General features: G+C 45.0%; 1 protein-coding gene across 2 annotated transcripts in view; it reads right to left on the reverse strand.

Annotated features, from left to right (window-relative positions):
• Nucleotides 1-17,723, reverse strand: part of LOC109882937 (transcription initiation factor TFIID subunit 4) — a 151,789-nt gene that overhangs the window by 16,072 nt on the left and 117,994 nt on the right. For both annotated transcript variants that reach the window (XM_031831204.1, XM_031831203.1), the window contains one exon: nucleotides 14,207-14,329. In XM_031831204.1, the coding sequence (XP_031687064.1) occupies nucleotides 14,207-14,329 (123 nt within the window). The remainder of the gene's footprint in view (nucleotides 1-14,206; nucleotides 14,330-17,723) is intronic.

The raw sequence follows: 17,723 nt of genomic DNA on the forward strand, positions 1-17,723 counted from the left end.
TTCAAGTTGAATGAGAGGGTGGTGACTGAGTTAATAACCAAGGCACTGGTCGGGGTGTTTTTCAACTGATGGTTAGCTACTTTTAAAGGCCCAGTGCAGTGAAAATTCAGTTGTTCCTGTATTTTATATTATATTGTACAACAGCAGATGAAGCTAACACTGTGAAAGAGTGAAAAAAAATGGATAATTGTTGGTTGAAAATACAATTTACACAGGGCGGGAGTTTCGGCTTCCATGATGACATCACCATTCAGTAAATTGATTAATAGACCAATAAGAAAGACAGTTTCAAACGTCTTTGCCAATAACAGCTAGTTTTAAGTTTCCCCTCCCAGACTGTATTAGCAAAATTCTTGCGTGAGAAAGTTTTTGGGGGATTTTAAGGGACAGTATGGTAGTTCATTGTTATCCAGACATGTTTTGATATTGATATAAAAATGGCTGCATTGGGCCTTTAAGAAAGGTGCCAAATGAGGGCTGTGGTCCAACTCAGATGTCTTTGTTGAAGTGAATCACTCCTGAACTTGGGCAGGGAGGGACAGGAAACAGCAAACAGAAATAAAGAAGCTACTCAGGAAAGAGTAAAGGATGACCAGATACTGAACACATTACTGAACACATCCCAGACAGAAATGGCCTAATTGGGGAAAACAAAGTAGGCTAGCATAATGGTAGCCAACATTAGAGAACTATAGAGCATCGTACTGTGGTACTAATAGATCCTGACTTCACAGGGTAATGGGAGGCAAACTATAGGCACAAGAGTAGATCCCAGAGCACCACACTCTACCCATCTACCCAGAACTGTCAGTGTTTTCCCATAAAACCACATACGAGAAGCGACACTTTTCACTTCCAAGGAACATGTAATGTAGCCCAGTGCACCAAGGGACTGCTTATGCAGATCACTGAGATATTAGAGAGGAGTTTTCCAGTGGAGGTTCAAACTCTAAACAGGTCCTTGATCTCAAATAAATGGGTCTTTTTTTGCAAACTATCGCCTTAGACGTCGTACGCTCTGTCCCTGTACTGCTCCTGTCACCAATCCCCACCTGATGTAAAGCGTGTATAAAGCGTGTAGCTACAGTGTGTCATTAAAGGCAGGGGGAGTAGGTTACGTCTGAAGAGCAGCTCTGATTAACATCCTGGGTCTGCAGGGGACAGATAGAGATGATCTTCATGTTTTATATAGATGCCCCAGAAAGAACCAACTGAAACTTGAGGAGTTTAAATCTAAAGAGCAACTCCATGTGCATGTTTGACCTACCTACCCAAGTCTGGGTGTCATATTGAAAGGGGTTGTCAAACCTGGGACATTTACAGTACATTTTACATCTAATTTAAAAATCCTTATTTTCTTGACAGTACTAGAGAGTATGAGAAGCATACCGTTGGTGATTAGGGAATGAGTCTAGGCTCCATTCGGCCCAATTAGACGAGACACCCACAGGGTCAAAGGTTAAGAAAGATGTGCAGCTCCCAGTTTGTCTTCAGTTATTGGGACACTCCCTCCCCAGCCTTCTTCACGTCCTCAGGAACCTTAATTTCTCTCAAAAGATTTCTCCTGCAGAGGCCCTGAAGGCTTCCACAGTATACCTGCACAGCGTTTTGGCAACCTGTTCTACAGTAACAGCATTTTGTCTTCTCAGGCAGCTAATCTAACTGTGTGTATGTATAAAACCTTATCTACATATTGACTCGGTATTAAACCCACACCCTTGTCTGCCATAATAATTACATATCATGTAAAAGGAAGTGCTTCATTCTTCCTGCACCAGGGGCAGGAAGCTGTGGGAGTGCCCACCGGCGCCCGCCCTGCCGACTAACACCTCCAGCGTTGCCTGATATTCAAACACACCCAAAGCCATTGTGTTCCCAGTCAATGGTAGACTTCCTATTAAACTGCTACTGCACAGCATCCAAATCACCGTGAGCACAGCGCCATGCAATGTGCCTGGTTTACACCGTAGTAGTGTCCTCTGTCAGACAGCAGAGTGGATGTTATGTGCCTGGTTTACACCGTAGTAGTGTCCTCTGTCAGACAGCAGAGTGGATGTAATGGACAGGTATTAAAGCCAGCAGGGGCCTGTTTAATGCTTGTCAATGGGTCAGCCCCTCAACCGGGGAACACACACACACACACAGACACACACACACAGACACACACACACACACACACACACTGCATACAGTAATCCAGTCTGACCCAGGAGGTATGTTTACTTCCCCTGGCTCCCTCTCCTTCATTGTGGGTTTATATAAACACTGACAAAGACCCACCAAGCCTTGCAGCAAGACCACATCTATCGCTCTCAACTGACATGTAATCAGCCGCACTGACGCAATCTGGGCAGACCAAATCCGGTTCTTCACACAACTCAAACTCCCAAAGTTCTATCAGTCGAGAGAGTGTTCATTAGTCCAACAAATACATAATTGATGCAATCTAAAAAATACATGTGATAATGAATCAAAATGGGAATGAGACACAAAAGCCACAGAGCGAAGTTCTCTCAGCGATGACAATTCTTTGTTTCCTGTGAACAGTAAGAACTGGTCAGGAGAGCCTTAAGTTAGTTAGTTACATGTTGGCCAGCTGATCTCACTCCAACCATTTCCAACCACAACAAAGCTCTGTTGTCCCGTACTTCTCCTCAGAGAACAAAGACTTAACGCTCCCCCTGGCTTGTTAATGCTTCACTCACAAATAGGAGCAATCAGTCTGTTTACTTGAATTCTTTGCTCTCAGTTCTAGAACGGCAATTAGGCTATTCAACCAGATAAAAAAAGGCATCATCCAATAGAAATGTAGTTTTCAGTAACATATGTGGTGGCCCTCTTAAGGAAGTGTGCTAAATTGATCCAACCCACCTGACTGACTATGAAAACCTTTGTAATGTGATATACTTGAATAACAACTTAACCTATGGGGTTGAGCAAAACAAACAATTGTCGAGCACCTTTCCAAAATCACAAGTCTTTTATGCTCCCTCTCTTCATTGAGAGGTAGATGATGATACCGTCTAGGGTGATGATGTCTGAATTCTGCTGAGATTATTTGTCAAAAACGCCTGAATTTCACAGTTAATTGGGCTTGTTAATTAGCACAGGATGTCTAATTCCCATTGCAGTCAGTGTGCTAAATGGTAGAGCTTTATCAAGCGGATGCCTTTCCTTAACACCCAAGATAAAGACAAGCACCCAGGCCCTGTACAACAAGCCTGGCTAGGCTATACTACACTGTACATTACAGGACCCAGACCCTGTACAACAAGCCTGGCTAGGCTATACTACACTGTACATTACAGCACCCAGACCCTGTACAACAAGCCTGGCTAGGCTATACTACACTGTACATTACAGCACCCAGGCCCTGTACAACAAGCCTGGCTAGGCTATACTACACTGTACATTACAGCACCCATGCCCTGTACAACAAGCCTGGCTAGGCTATACTACACTGTACATTACAGCACCCAGGCCCTGTACAACCAGCCTGGCTAGGCTATACTACACTGTACATTACAGCACCCAGGCCCTGTACAACAAGCCTGGCTAGGCTATACTACACTGTACATTACAGCACCCAGGCCCTGTACAACAAGCTTGGCTAGGCTATACTACACTGTACATTACAGCACCCAGACCCTGTACAACAAGCTTGGCTAGGCTATACTACACTGTACATTACAGCACCCAGACCCTGTACAACAAGCTTGGCTAGGCTATACTACACTGTACATTACAGCACCCAGATCCTGTACAACAAGCTTGGCTAGGCTATACTACACTGTACATTACGGCACTCAATGATCGATTCTAAATCTTAATTAGGCAAACGACAAACAAGTGCAGGACTTAATGAACCGTGTACTTTATCAAACAGCTGGGTGAATAAATTTATTGAGACCAACGTTACATTTAATGATTTGGGCAATTAACTGTGGACCACTTCTCTAATCTCAGAGGACACTGAGGGGACGGGGAGGGAGGCACCGGGGCCACTGCCCTAAATGAAAAGCAGCTGACAAATAATTGTCGTCCCCAGAGTTCTGGAACATAAGAGACTGAACAGACTTTGTGTTTAGAAATAAATATATCATACACGCACGTCTCAATCCCCGGTGTGGTGAAATGAAAGTCATTTGCATGGCTTGATGGAACTGCAGGGGAATTCTAGTGTGAAGTCTTCAGTCTGTTCTGTTGTTGCTGGAGATATCGCTTGTTTAATGTCCAGGAATATCTAGGAAAAAATACCCCAAAAAAGAAGGAAGAAACAACACTGGAACCTACCAAGGACCTCCAGTTCTGAGGTATTATTATTAGTGCCGTCTGTTTTATTACCATCCATTCCATTTAAATTGATCAAATGGGAGAGCGGTGGAAAAGCGCCAGAAGAAAAAATGAAGCTGGAGCCCAAAAGTGTGACTTGGATTTAATATTTTATAATTGCCAAGGGACATTCCAAGATCAATGAATTTTTTGCCCGGGACGCACATCAGAAAGAGATGTACTTCAGTATTTTTAGGGAACATTGGTCTATTTAATTCCAGTGTCTGATGCATGTGAAATATGCCTTTCATGGCCTCCTTCTGTTCCCCCAGGCGCTGCTGCGGGCAGACATTAACACTTTTAATGGGCCGCCATGAGAAGAAGCAAGTCAGCCAATAACCCATCCTCACTAACGGAGCCACTCGCTGCCTTGTTTATTCTCCTGCACCATTTTCTATTTTCTAGAGGGCTAATTTTAGCCACACTGTTTTTATCATAAAAAGTAACATATGAGAGGAATAAATTGCATCACAACAAATGTATAGAAATGTACAAAACGTAACCATTTAAAAGGTTCTTTATAGTCTGTTTGTTAAAGGGCATATCAGCCATTTGAATGAAGCACTGATTGATATGAGATAAAGGAATGGTGGCTGGCTCTATATTAGAGGGGTGATGCAGAGTAATTGCCAGAACAAGGCAAGTTCTCTCACAGTGGAAGGCTAGAGAGAGAAAGGGGGGTGGATGGGGTCTACTGCACACTAGGGTCTGTAGTACTGAGAAGGGGCTGAAAGGATTGTTTATGATTGAAGTATGTTTATGTTTGAGATGTGAAGCAAGGTATGGAAAAAATACACCCAAGTCTACTCCCACAACAAATGATTCCAACAGAGAGGGAATTATCTACATACCACACCAGCAACAATCTATTTACTCATTGGTTCTTCTTTGAGTTCTTCTGCATTGCAAACAGTAACATTTATCATGAATTTGATAGTGGAGAACCAGCTGACAGATTTTTCAGTAATACTTCCACATGCATGCTGTCCTACTATGTGCCAGACAGGTGCTTTGACTAGCCTGGCATCTCAATGCATAAATTCAATTAGAGTCTTCCTGAAGCGCCTCCATCTGCAAACAATATGGTGCCCTTCTTTTTAATCAAACCTTCCCCGGCAAGCGACCAAAGGCCCTTCAAATGAAAAGTAATAAGGAATGCTCTTTCTAAGTCATGCTGCGGACACGAGACACTGAGACCAACCAAAACGAAAGAAAAATTAAAAATCCTAATAAGCAAACTAAGCCTGTCTGAATGTGGAATGTTAATTCTGAAAAAAGCATCTACTTGTGTCTCTAGTCTGCTTAGAGAAAGAGCACATGTAAGTAATGCTGCACTTTAAGTACACGATATAACGATGGAACATTCATTATACAGTAACCTCGTCTTATCTAGAAAGTTGAGGCCAGATCTGCTGTTTTTCTTCAGTTAGAGCAGTATACATTAACCTCCACAAGGAAACATATTAAATCAGATCCTGTTGTGGAAAACTTTGAATCTCTATGTTTATGTTGGCATTCCTGCCATCTAGTTATTCTGCCTACTGCTATACATTTCAACAAAAAATGTTCCCTCTGCCCCATGCCAGCTTTTAATGAAAGATCATTTGCAGCATTTCCACTTGTTTCTTTCCCCAAGGCTCCAACCTTTAGAGCTGACAATGTAGCTGACAAAAGTAATCCAGTCAAAAGAAAAACTAACTTTAATAAATAGTAACAACAAATCCAACCACTTTCCCGGCGATGTCACAATGCTACACTGCACAAACCAATCACGGCTAATTCTAACATCAGACAGAGAGAGAGAGAGAACACACTATAAATAACTCCACTAAGTGACACAAAGACACACAGGACTTCCTGGAGCGAGTCAGAGCAGCGAGGAGGGCGCATACTCTCTGACTGATCTCTCAGGGGTCCTGCCACTGCAGTTACACAGGATGACTAGGCCGCTTCATATCGACAACTTCATTAGCAGCCCTCCCAAACCCTCAATTCATACAACTACGTTATGTTATCACTGACAGACTGAGAGACGCAATTTAGACTGGAGACCCAGAGCTCTTAGCTAGCTCCTCCAGGCCTGGGGAAAGAAACAGAGAGAGTGTGGTATTAGACAGAAAATATAAAATGACGGCTAGTATAGAGGTATTCTATTTATTCTTTCTCTGTAAGTGGACTGGAGGCGTGGGATGGGATGGGGAGAGGGGTTTTGGAGGATGGCAGTGGGATGGGGAGAGGGGGTTTGGAGGACGGCAGTGGGATGGGGAGAGGGGGTTTGGAGGACGGCAGTGGGATGGGGAGAGGGGGTTTGGAGGACGGCAGTGGGATGGGGAGAGGGGGTTTGGATGGGGCCCTGGATGTTGGGATGTCCCCATGTCCCTGGCCAGCAGGCAGCGTCTGTGGGCTGAAGAACCAGGTTTTATCGGCCCTGTCTCCATGGCACCAGTAGCACAAGAAAAACTGCAGCAAATTTCATTCTTCAGAAATTTAATTATATCAAGATTAACAAGGGAGGTAATTAATTTCTTTAAGATGGGTATCTTTTAATTGCCTGGGGCTCAACTTTGTTGTCAAAACTGTATATTTAACCATTATTTCAGGGCAAAGTTTTAAAGGCAGAGAAAAGTGGAGGATCACTGATTTCACCATGAATATGGAAATATAGGAGTTTCTTATCTAAACGATTATTTTACAGTATTAGCACAAATACACGCATTTATGTACATATATAAATGTAAAAATGTATTTATTAATGCCACAAAGAAGTCGACGAAGAATATTGTGAATTCCATAAAAATCTGAGTTTCACTCTAATTAAAATAATGAGGCATGTTAAGTTTGTATATTTTTACAGCTTGGACAGACTGCTCCATTCCACTGGCTTGTTACAGGCATGGCCATCTAGTGTACTAAACTAATGGGCTGTGTAGAATGGACAGAACGGCTAGTCTGCGTCTGAAAATGCACCTTGTTCCCTATATAGTGCACTACTTTTGGCCAGGGTCTGCATAGGGCTCTGGTCAAAAGTAGTGCACTATATGGGGAATATGTTGCCATTTTGGACACACACCTGGTCTCCATGTCATAGATCCAAGGTTATAACACTGGCCCATTGTCTGGTTCTGGACCATTCTCCATGCCAGGATCTCACACTGCCCAGCAGATTGTCAGCACAAACACAAACATGATTACAGTCAGGGGAATGTGGTTAGGTAACAGAGCTGTTGTTGTCTGAGGAGACAGAGTAGGCTGCTGTTTGTTTGAAACCCTACAACAGAACAATGTGTGATCAAACCATTTATCATAAGTTTTCCGATATGTAAATGTTCCTGACTGAACAATTTCCTCAGTGTACAAGATCACTCAACTCAGCGATGTGATACGATGATGACTGTTATATGTATTTTACAAGCACAGAGCCAGTGGGAGGCGTGTTACTCTAGAAGGGTTGAAAAGCTTCCCTGATGTCTCTCTCTCTGCAAGTCTGGACAGGGACTGTTCATCAGTCTGCCGGACAACTGAGACAACTCACCTAATAGCCTCGCTGCTACTATGTCCAGAGTCCTCTCAGCTAGCAAAGACGTCCAGCATGGACACAGCAATGTCTATGATAGGGCCATTAGAGAATCCAGCTATAAAGGTAGGAATCTGGTCCAACTGTCCATTTCATTTGACAGTGCTTCTTTAACCCTTTAGGCAAAATCTTCACCGGCATTCCTCTCACCTCACAAACCACTATCATCCTCTGAGCTTGAAGGCATAAGGCAGTAGCCTCTCATTGGTAACTGTGGTCTAATTTCTTGGAAACCTGTAGCCTCTATTACTCAGTGATTATGAGGTGGTTAGTTGTGGGGTGTGCTTGTTGAAGCTGGTGGGCAGCCAGGGCTGAGTGTGAACTGGAGGGGGTCAGGGCTTTCAGGACTGAGTGTGGACTGGAGGGGGCCAGGGCTTTCAGGGCTGAGTGTGGACTGGAGGGGGCCAGGGCTTTCAGGGCTGAGTGTGGACTGGAGGGGGCCAGGGCTTTCAGGGCTGAGTGTGACCTGGAGGGGGGCAGGACTTTCAGGGCTGAGTGTGAACTGGAGGGGGCCAGGGATGTCAGGGCTGAGTGTGAACTGGAGGGGGCCAGGGATTTCAGGGCTGAGTGCGAACTGGAGGGGGCCAGGTCTTTCAGGACTGAGTGTGGACTGGAGGGGGCCAGGCTTTTCAGGGCTGAGTGTGGACTGGAGGGGGCCAGGTCTATCAGGAGCTGCAGGAGGACAGGAACTCCCAGCCACACACTGTCACCTAGTACAACAGCCACCTGGCCTCCAGACTGGCCATAACTACCTTGGAGTTTCACAGTCAAATAGGCTACCAAGTCTATACATGTGTAAGGGGTTGAGTAATCACTATGGAGTGATTGTTTCATCCTGTAAGCATTGTTTTGTGAAGTGCATTAATCAGCACAATAGGAATGTTGTTCTTGTCATGGAAAACCTGATTGAATATGATCCAAGGTTGGTAATATTCAATGACCCATAGTGTAATTAATCATACTTAATGTCATGTCTACAGGTACACGTCTACAATATACTCGCCACACACACGCTCGCCACATACACACGCATCTTCGCACAGTGTCATATCTTTAGCACCATGATTCATCACTATTTAACTCTTTCTGATCTTGGAATCTGTTAGTTCTATTTCCATTCATGTGGGAATTAAAAACATTGATTTTAATCTGTGTTGACAGTTTTATAAAGAACCTAACCAGCCATGCATGATGATGGCCATCTCATCAATTCATATGTTCTGCATTCCATACATATTCAAAGAGCATGACACAAATACATCGGGAAAAATGTTAACATTTAAATATGAAAGATAATAAAATATGGTATTCAATTCAAACTGTATTCAGTTGCCTGATGTTTGTCTCACAATAACAGAGTTCATTTTATTAAGAGGACAAAAGAATAAAACAAATATTTTCCAAGTGACAAAGATCACAAACAGATTTCTATTCAAGGACTTTAACCAGCAGTCAGCCTACGATCAGTAGTCTATAGTCTATAGCATTGCACTGTGATGCCAGGGATGCTGGCTGGCAAAGTGCAGTATGGTACAGCTCTAAGAATATGGCATCTGGCCAAGTACAGCAGCTCCTGTAACCCTTCTTAAAGACTCAACTTCATCTCCTCTATTTGTCCCCCTCTGGAAAAAGAAATAGAACTGCCTAAAGACAAAAAGTAAAACGAGCATTACGATCTTACTGACATTACGCAACCGATAACAGCCTCTTGGTGCCCCCTCTAATCAGGACTATGTATGTACCATGTTAAAGCTGTAGAGATAACCCACAGGAGTCCTCCTGCATAGCTCATTATATCACCACACTACATATGTAAATGTGGGCTCCATTCCAGAACCTCTTCAAAATTCCATATGTTACTCATGCTGCATTCCTTTCTGTTGAGGGATTCAAATGACAGCCAATTGGAGGTCAAGGCCAATGAATACATTGACTGCACCAATCAAATATCGTTAAAACCCTCCATATGGTAACAGCAAAGGGAAAAACACTCCGATGCAATACAGTAGTTACTCCTCCGAGGAACATGTTAAGGACAGTTAATAGAGGAGCACACCTTTAGCCTCTTCCACTGTGCTCTCAGTGAAATCCCACTGGACGGATGGAATGGGCAGGGGAAAGGAGAGGAGGAGGAGGGGAGGAGGGAGGGAGTGGTGGATGTCCGCTCTCCCTAACCAAGCAGCTGGCCTGCCTGCCCAGTCCCAGTCCCCTTCTCCTCCCCTCAGAACAATTTTCTCCTCTCTGCCTCTCTTTCCTGTTTGTCTGGCTGAAGACATGGCCGTTTACTCCCAGGCAGCGCGTTGGGAGGGAAGGAGAGGGAAGAGGAGGAGAAGAGAGCGAAAAGGAAGGGAAGAGAGTACGGGGGAGGATAGAAGGAAGGGGGAGGTGGGGGGAGGATGGAGGGGAGAAACTGCACACTCCAAGTTGGGATTGATTTACTTCATTAACCGAGATTACAAGTTTAACTTACAAACCAGAGGTCAAAATTTCTCATTAACAAGGGGACCGTGGAGAACCCAAGGGCTTGGAGACCAGTCTTATTACTGACTACACATTTCAATCTGTCTTTGATGTTCCATGTCTGCCTTTCTCCCCCTCTTCTCCTCTCCTATTTTTTGGCAGAGAGGTTGATTTTAATTGTAGCTATAGAACAGAGCATAGTTTGCCTGTAAGCCAGCCTCCACATCTGTAGTGAGTGCAGCTTTAGTGATATTGGGTGCAGTCCATAGCTCGGGGCTAATTTTAATGGTTCCCCCTTTCATTGGAGGCTCAGATTGTTTTCCACGTGATTCCTGTTAATTTAGCTGTAGGAAAGGGCATCAGTTTTCCTTCTGCTTTTCCCCTCTCTCTCTCTTTGCCTCTTGCTCTATTGCCTCACTCCATTTTTCTGATCTAAACCCTGAAAGTAAGAAGGTGAAATGAATTCAAATGGAAAAATAGTCTGCTTGCTATTAAATCTCTTCTTGCCGTACCTTTTCCACCCAGCACTGCCTGGGAGAGACAGATAGGAGTCTGACAGTGTGGTTATACAGTACTGTACAAGTCCGGACAATTTAGCTGCCATTGTTGTTGTACGTCAACAAACAAGGCTGTTCCTTTGATGTGATAAATGGCCCAACTGTCTAGATGATGATAACTGTGTGCTCGTAAACGTGTCAAGGATGTTTCAGAGCTCAGAGCACGTTTTACACTACAATATGTTCCATCATAGTAGAGGCACTGGGATCTTTGCATTTAAAAGCTAAAGTGTGTCCTGATATTGGCCAATACTACAGTTCGGAAACTTCACCCTACATTGACACTCTCCCCAACAATACTAAACCTTGTATTCTTCTTTTTAAAGGGATAAAACCACAACATGGGCAGTTCATGCCCAAACAACTACCGATTAATTACTACTGTTTGTGAAAGGAAGGAGACTAGTGATGTAACATAGTAACAAAGTGATGGTGACAGTGGAGTAATCTAATGAAAATGGAATAATCCAGTGTTTGTCTGGGTGACTGGACAGTGACCCTGCTCAGTCTGCCAGGCTGGGATGCATGGCTAACCCATTAGCTGTAAATGTCCCATAGTTACTGGAGGCTAGTCATGTCAGGGCTGATACTGTAGGCTGATGTTTGAGAAGGTGTAAAGGTAAAGAGCCTCTATTCACCTCCACCTTCACCAGTCCTTCTCCTTCTTCATTCCACATCCTCCTTCCACTAGTCCTCCTTCATCCTTCTCTAGCACTCCAGTTGGCTTAGTAGAGCACTTCAAAATCCATCCTTCTCAGCCAGGGGTTGTTGGGGGGTAGTAGGGGGGTCAGTGCTACCGGTGTCTGTGCTATGACCCACAGTCAGGGCCACAGCCGGCCCTCGTCTCTCTGCCCCTGTGAACAGGCCCTGCCATTGGCTCCTGGGAACTAATCCGTCCTCCGGAGCCCTGTAAGCCCCCCTTTGTTCCCTCCTGCAGACCAGATCAGGCTGAAGACAGACACTCCAGTCTTGACTGGCTATCAGTTTCAGACCTTTTGGCAGTCTAGTCGAGGCAACCAGGCTCCAGCACAGCAGAGCTCTGGCCAAGCCACCATCAAAAGGAGGTAGGACAAAAAACATGTACCGAAATTCTGTCACCTGAATTCTGTCACGGTTGGAACACGGCGGAAGGGTGGTCGGAAGGGGTAGAGATGGGGGGATTGTTAGTTTCAACAGGAGCTCTCTCTACTATAACAGAACGGAGTAAAAGAGAACAGGATCTCAAGAAGGTCATTATCCTCCCTCTCCTAATTTGAGCTCTGGCGCAGCAATGAAGGACTGCCTTTGTCTGTCTGGGATTAATGCGGAAAGCTCAGGATGCGATGTCAGAGGGAAGTAATCAGCCAGCCAGGCAGCGTGGGCCCTACTCCTTCATAATGCTGCCTGCCTCTGCTGCCTGCTCCTGGCCAGGGCCCCCGGCTCATTTCTGTGGAGATGAAATCTATGACAAGCCCCTCAGTGAAGCTGAGAGCAGGCAACAGTCCAGTAACACCCACAGGGCCTGCAGGCATCCTGTGACCCCCTTAGAAAAGTCACATTCACTTTGCTCTGGAGAAGGGAAAGAGAACGCCGCTGGCGCTTCCAGCCCATGTGAAATGAAGAAATGTGAGGAGGTGAAAATGAAGTGAAAATAAGTTAAGATTCCTCCCTCTTTCTCCTCTCCCTCTCGCAATCACTCAGAAGAGGGGTGGAGGGGGGTGAGGGAGGGGAGGAGGGGGGTATGACTTCACTTAATTATAGCCCCCTAATTAAATGGGGACAGGACATTAGAAACAGCTCTGGATATTCATGTTTATTTTGTGTGACTGTTTATGTTAGATACTGTATATAAACCGGATTGTTGTAGTTTGTTTCTTTTCCGCAGAAAGCAGAGGGTCGAGGGCTCGCTAACCAATCAGGGTAAAACATAGTGAAAGAGGTTGGCACTGCACTCAAGGACCAGAAGTAATGCTTTTATTGAGTTATTTCTGCCTTCTTATACTGGGTGCATTAATGTGCTCTTTCTGCAGCAGATTGCAACTAAGCGAATGATGTGAAGATACAACCCAACAAGCAGGTTATTAAAATGACCAATTGACATTCAGATATTTTATTCATCATATTCACAGAATCACAGCAGTAATCAGAGAATATCGTGGGGAGGTTGAATAGTTCAACATTTCTTTCTCTGAGAATGTAAAATATTTCTGGTTACAGAATAACTGTGTGTATGACAATGAATATTGGAGAAATGTGATAATCGGGCTATTCTTTAACCATTTTCAACAGGAGACTATTATTTTACAATAACATAATTCATCTTAATTAACAACAGACAGTTAGTCAGAAGGAAGTAAGTCAACATGCTCTGGTCCTGTCGATGTTGGTTCATGTATCAGAGATATATTCCCATCATCTTCCCTGTATTAGCTTACTGAGGTCTCCAATGTGGTGCATTAGATACATGCCCCAAACCGGGATAATGTATAACACATTATTTCTGTTCAGGAGGTCTGGTATTAAGAATACAACAACAATACCCCCAAAACAACAACTCCAATCCTTGGATAATTGATAAACAAACTAACAAACCACCACAACTGCTCCCAATCCCCTCTCTTCATAGAAATAGAATCCATAGAACATTGACTTGAATGGGGATCCCATTCTAGGGATTGTATTTCTCTGCCTCGCACCTTGGTATTGGCTCAAGTCTCTAATCTAAAGGGAGACTTCAGAAGGACTCATCTTCATCCACTTTATAGACTAATAAGCATGAGGACAACGTAATGGTTGAGAGGACGGCCTGCACACTGTGTACCAGGCCCACCATAGAACTCTTCCTAAATAATATGAGGACAACAACACAGAGCCAATCAGAGTACAGGGATAAAGGAGGGTTTTAATACCTCACATTCATTCCCTCCAACATCTGGTTCTTGACTAATGAATACCAATACTGCAGAGCATGTGGCCATGCAATTCATCAATGTTCAGTAGAAACAGAAGAGAAACAGTCCACAGGGTGTGTAAACCTGTTGTGTGTGAACATCCCATTCTGGGCATCTAATATGTACACCTTAGTACTCCTACTGGGGTTGGTGAGTAATTACAGTTGACAAGCATCTCAACAGTGTGGTCCTAAAACTTGTTTTAATGTGTTTTTAACTATGTTTGTTTTATTTGTTAGTTTTGTTTCAGAAGTGATTGTGTAGGTATATATTTTGTCCTGCTACAGCAGGTAAAAGTCAACGACAGAAGCTAACTAGCAGTTGGTGACTTTATAGGGGGGCTCTGGTCTTACCTCGGTCCCTGACGGCGTGGCCCCTGGCGAGTCCATCTTGCGTTTCTTCCGAGGTCCGATGGCAGCTAGCGCGGTCAGGTTCGCGTCTCGTTGCCTCACCAGGGCCATTTCCTGTTGCTGCATCTGAGGGAGACAAAGAAACAGGCACACGTTAGCTTAGCATTACTAGCTCAGCATGACCTTCAGTTACATGGGTCAACAGATTACATGGGGGTAACGATTCAGAGACATTGGTGAGGTGTGGGAATGTGCGGAGAAAACCCAGTTAGTAGTTATCTTACTGTACTTGTTGTTTAGATCTAATGGTATATTCTACATCTACCCTCTATCATAACCAACTGTAACTATTTGACCAACGCTCAGCTGATAGTAAAGGCATGACCAAAATGATTTGGCAGGGAAAATGTATTTCTGTCCCATCTGCCAAAGCAGACTAAGGTGTTACATATCATAAATGGATGAACACAATGGACATCATCAGTAGCAGAGTCATGTCTGTGCGCACAGAACAGGTCTTTAGCTGAGAAATTACATTTTAATGTCCATCCCTCCAGTAAATTGCCCATCTCTCTCCCTCTCTCCCCAAACTCAGAGAGAGACAAAATGGCAGCATGTTGTCAGGGTTTAGCAGTGTTCATGTCTGTAAGTCTGAGTGGTGAGCGGTGCTGCATGGTCACATGCCTCATAGTGATTTTTCAGTATGTGATGTGTAAAGGGGAAACAGTGGTGAGGCGCTGCCTGAGGTAATGTCATGTCTGACCTGGGGGCTGAGAGGGAGAGGGGCTGATGGGAGGGAGGGGAGCGTTGTCTGACCTGGGGCTGATAGGGAGAAGGGCTGAGGGGAGGGAGGGGAGCGTTGTCTGACCTGGGGGCTGAGAGGGAGAAGGGCTGAGGGGAGGAAGGGGAGCGTTGCTGGGAGCTGGCGTTTCTGCTGCATGGGGCTGGGGCAGGGCGGACGTGTAAGAGCCTGGGGTCATGGTAGCACAGAGGGCGTCAGCTCCTCTCCCCCACACCCACGTGCCTATCCTATCAACTCCAGTCACAGCTACAGCACGGAGGGGAGAAACGCCTGCCTGCCCAGTGGGGGAGAGGCCTGGGTCGAAGTGAATAGAGACAATCTATGTGTTCTTTCATGTCTTTCATGTTCTTTTATGTTATCTAAGATCGTGTGTGTGTATGTGTGTGTGTGAGAGTGTGTGTGTGTGTATGTGTGTGTGTGAGAGTGTGTGTGTGTGTATGTGTGTGTGTGAGAGTGTGTACATGCATGCGTGTTGTCTGATCAGGGGAAATGTCATGTTGCTTTCAGATGGTGCTCTGTTTCAGCTGTTATGAGCAGCCAAGCTATATGGAGAAGGTGCTTTTTGTATCCTTGTATGCAATACCTTTGAAATGTTCAAATCCTTCTTGATGTAATGTGATTTGTTGATTCAATTTAAGTATTTAAACTGTGCGTGTGCACCTGTGCATGTGCATGTTGTCTGATCAGAAGAAATGTTGCTTTCAGATGGTGCTCTATAAAAGGTTGCATTGGTTTACAAAAACCTGATCCAAAATGTGCATGCAGTTGTCTCTGAATCTTAAAAAGCCCCAGGCAAAGCATGCCCTTTAGGGTGTTGCCACTTCACATTTATCAAGGCAAAACCGTTGAAAAATTCAAAGCACACTGACAACATAAACTAGGATAAACTAGGAGACAGGAAAAACTGCAATAATAACCAGACAGAAATCCACCCAAACTTTACTGCTGCTACTGTGCATTTTCCATCACATAGTAGTATCACACAAAGTATTGTAGCCGGGCTGTGTGCTATAACAGGGCTGCGTGCTGTAACAGGGCTGCGTGCTGTAACAGGGCTGTGTGCTGTAACAGGGCTGCATGCTATAACAGGGCTGCGTGCTGTAACAGGGCTGCGTGCTGTAACAGGACTGTGTGCTATAACAGGGCTGCATGCTGTAACAGGGCTGTGTGCTATAACAGGGCTGCGTGCTGTAACAGGGCTGAGTGCTGTAACAGGACTGCGTGCTGTAACAGGGCTGCGTGCTGTAACAGGGCTGTGTGCTGTAACAGGGCTGTGTGCTGTAACAGGGCTGTGTGCTGTAACAGGGCTGTGTGCTGTAAGCAACACGGGGTCCTGAGGAGAGGAGCAGTTCCACCACGGCCCCCAAACACCCATAAACACGTAACCAGATGACAGGTTCAGGAAGTGATTCCAGGGAGTGTTTGGGTGTGAATTTAGGCAGAACTATGCAAATGAGGAAATCCAATGGAAAGGAAGGAGACAGCTGGATAAACTAGCTAGCTATTATGGCTAAAGATTTCCATTACACAGTTTGGGTACAGATATCAGATGGAACTCTGGTATCAGTGTTAACCCTGTCAAGCTTGGTCACACACAGAAAGCTCTGAAGGCTTGACCTCAAAGGATTCTGCTGCCTCCATGGAGAGAGAAAGAGGGTCTGCTGGGGTCTGTGTGTCTATGTGTGTGTCTATTTGTGTGTGTGTGTGTGTGTGTGTGTGTGTGTGTGTGTGTGTGTGTGTGTGTGTGTGTGTGTGTGTGTGTGTGTGTGTGTGTGTGTGTGTGTGTGTGTGTGTGTGTGTGTGTGTGTGTGTGCGTGCGTGCGTGCGTGCGTGCGTGCGTGCGTGCGTGCGGTAGGGGTCTGGGTCCTGCTATCTCTCTGATGGCACCAGGATGCCGGGATGCATCTCTACCCTGCCTGGCAGTTGGCACCAGGCGTGGGCTCACACAGCCTGCAGCGTTCTACCCTGCCTGTTCTGCCATTCAGATTTATGACTGTATGATAAATGCAGACCTCATTTCACCATCTGCAACCCTCCCTCAACCCCAACCCTCCCTCCTCCAGTCTGCATTTCCCCTCACTGGAGGCTGAGGCCATAATGATGCTGGGAGAAGAGACTGATACCAATCTGATCTGAGGCCTGCTGCCATAGTGCTTCTATAACTCTACATAAGATGACTGCAAACCTGGGCTGCATCTGAAATGACAAACTATTTCCTATACAGCGCAGTGCACTACTTTTGATCAGAGCACTATGAGTCCAGGTCAAAACTAAAGTATGGATGGATTTGACCTTACTGGCACCATATTCCCTATATAGTGCACTACGTTTTCCCTGTATAATGCCCTCCATTTAACCAGGTCAAACGTAGTGCCGTTTATAGGCCTAGGTTGCCCTTTTGGACACACCCCTGGGCGGGGCCTGTGGACTGTGTATTATTGACTCGTCTAACCTATGGATGAGAAGCCTCAACTAGACTACCACCAAGGTCACTGAAATACTGGAGTCTGCAGCTCAAAACAATAGAATAAAATCACCAAGAACCAACAAACATATATTTGCCAGGTTCGATCTCCCTAAGTCTCTTAAAAACCAGTTCCTGCAGTCTGCCCGCATGCCCTTTGGAAACAGGGAAGGAGACTTGTAAACTCAAATTATTTACAAAGGTCAGGAGAAGTAGAACATTGCTTAGATGTGATGCAAAAATCCCCCGATTGA

The sequence above is a fragment of the Oncorhynchus kisutch genome, linkage group LG8, assembly GCF_002021735.2.
Source record: "Oncorhynchus kisutch isolate 150728-3 linkage group LG8, Okis_V2, whole genome shotgun sequence".
In the NCBI taxonomy this organism is placed as follows: domain Eukaryota; kingdom Metazoa; phylum Chordata; class Actinopteri; order Salmoniformes; family Salmonidae; genus Oncorhynchus; species Oncorhynchus kisutch.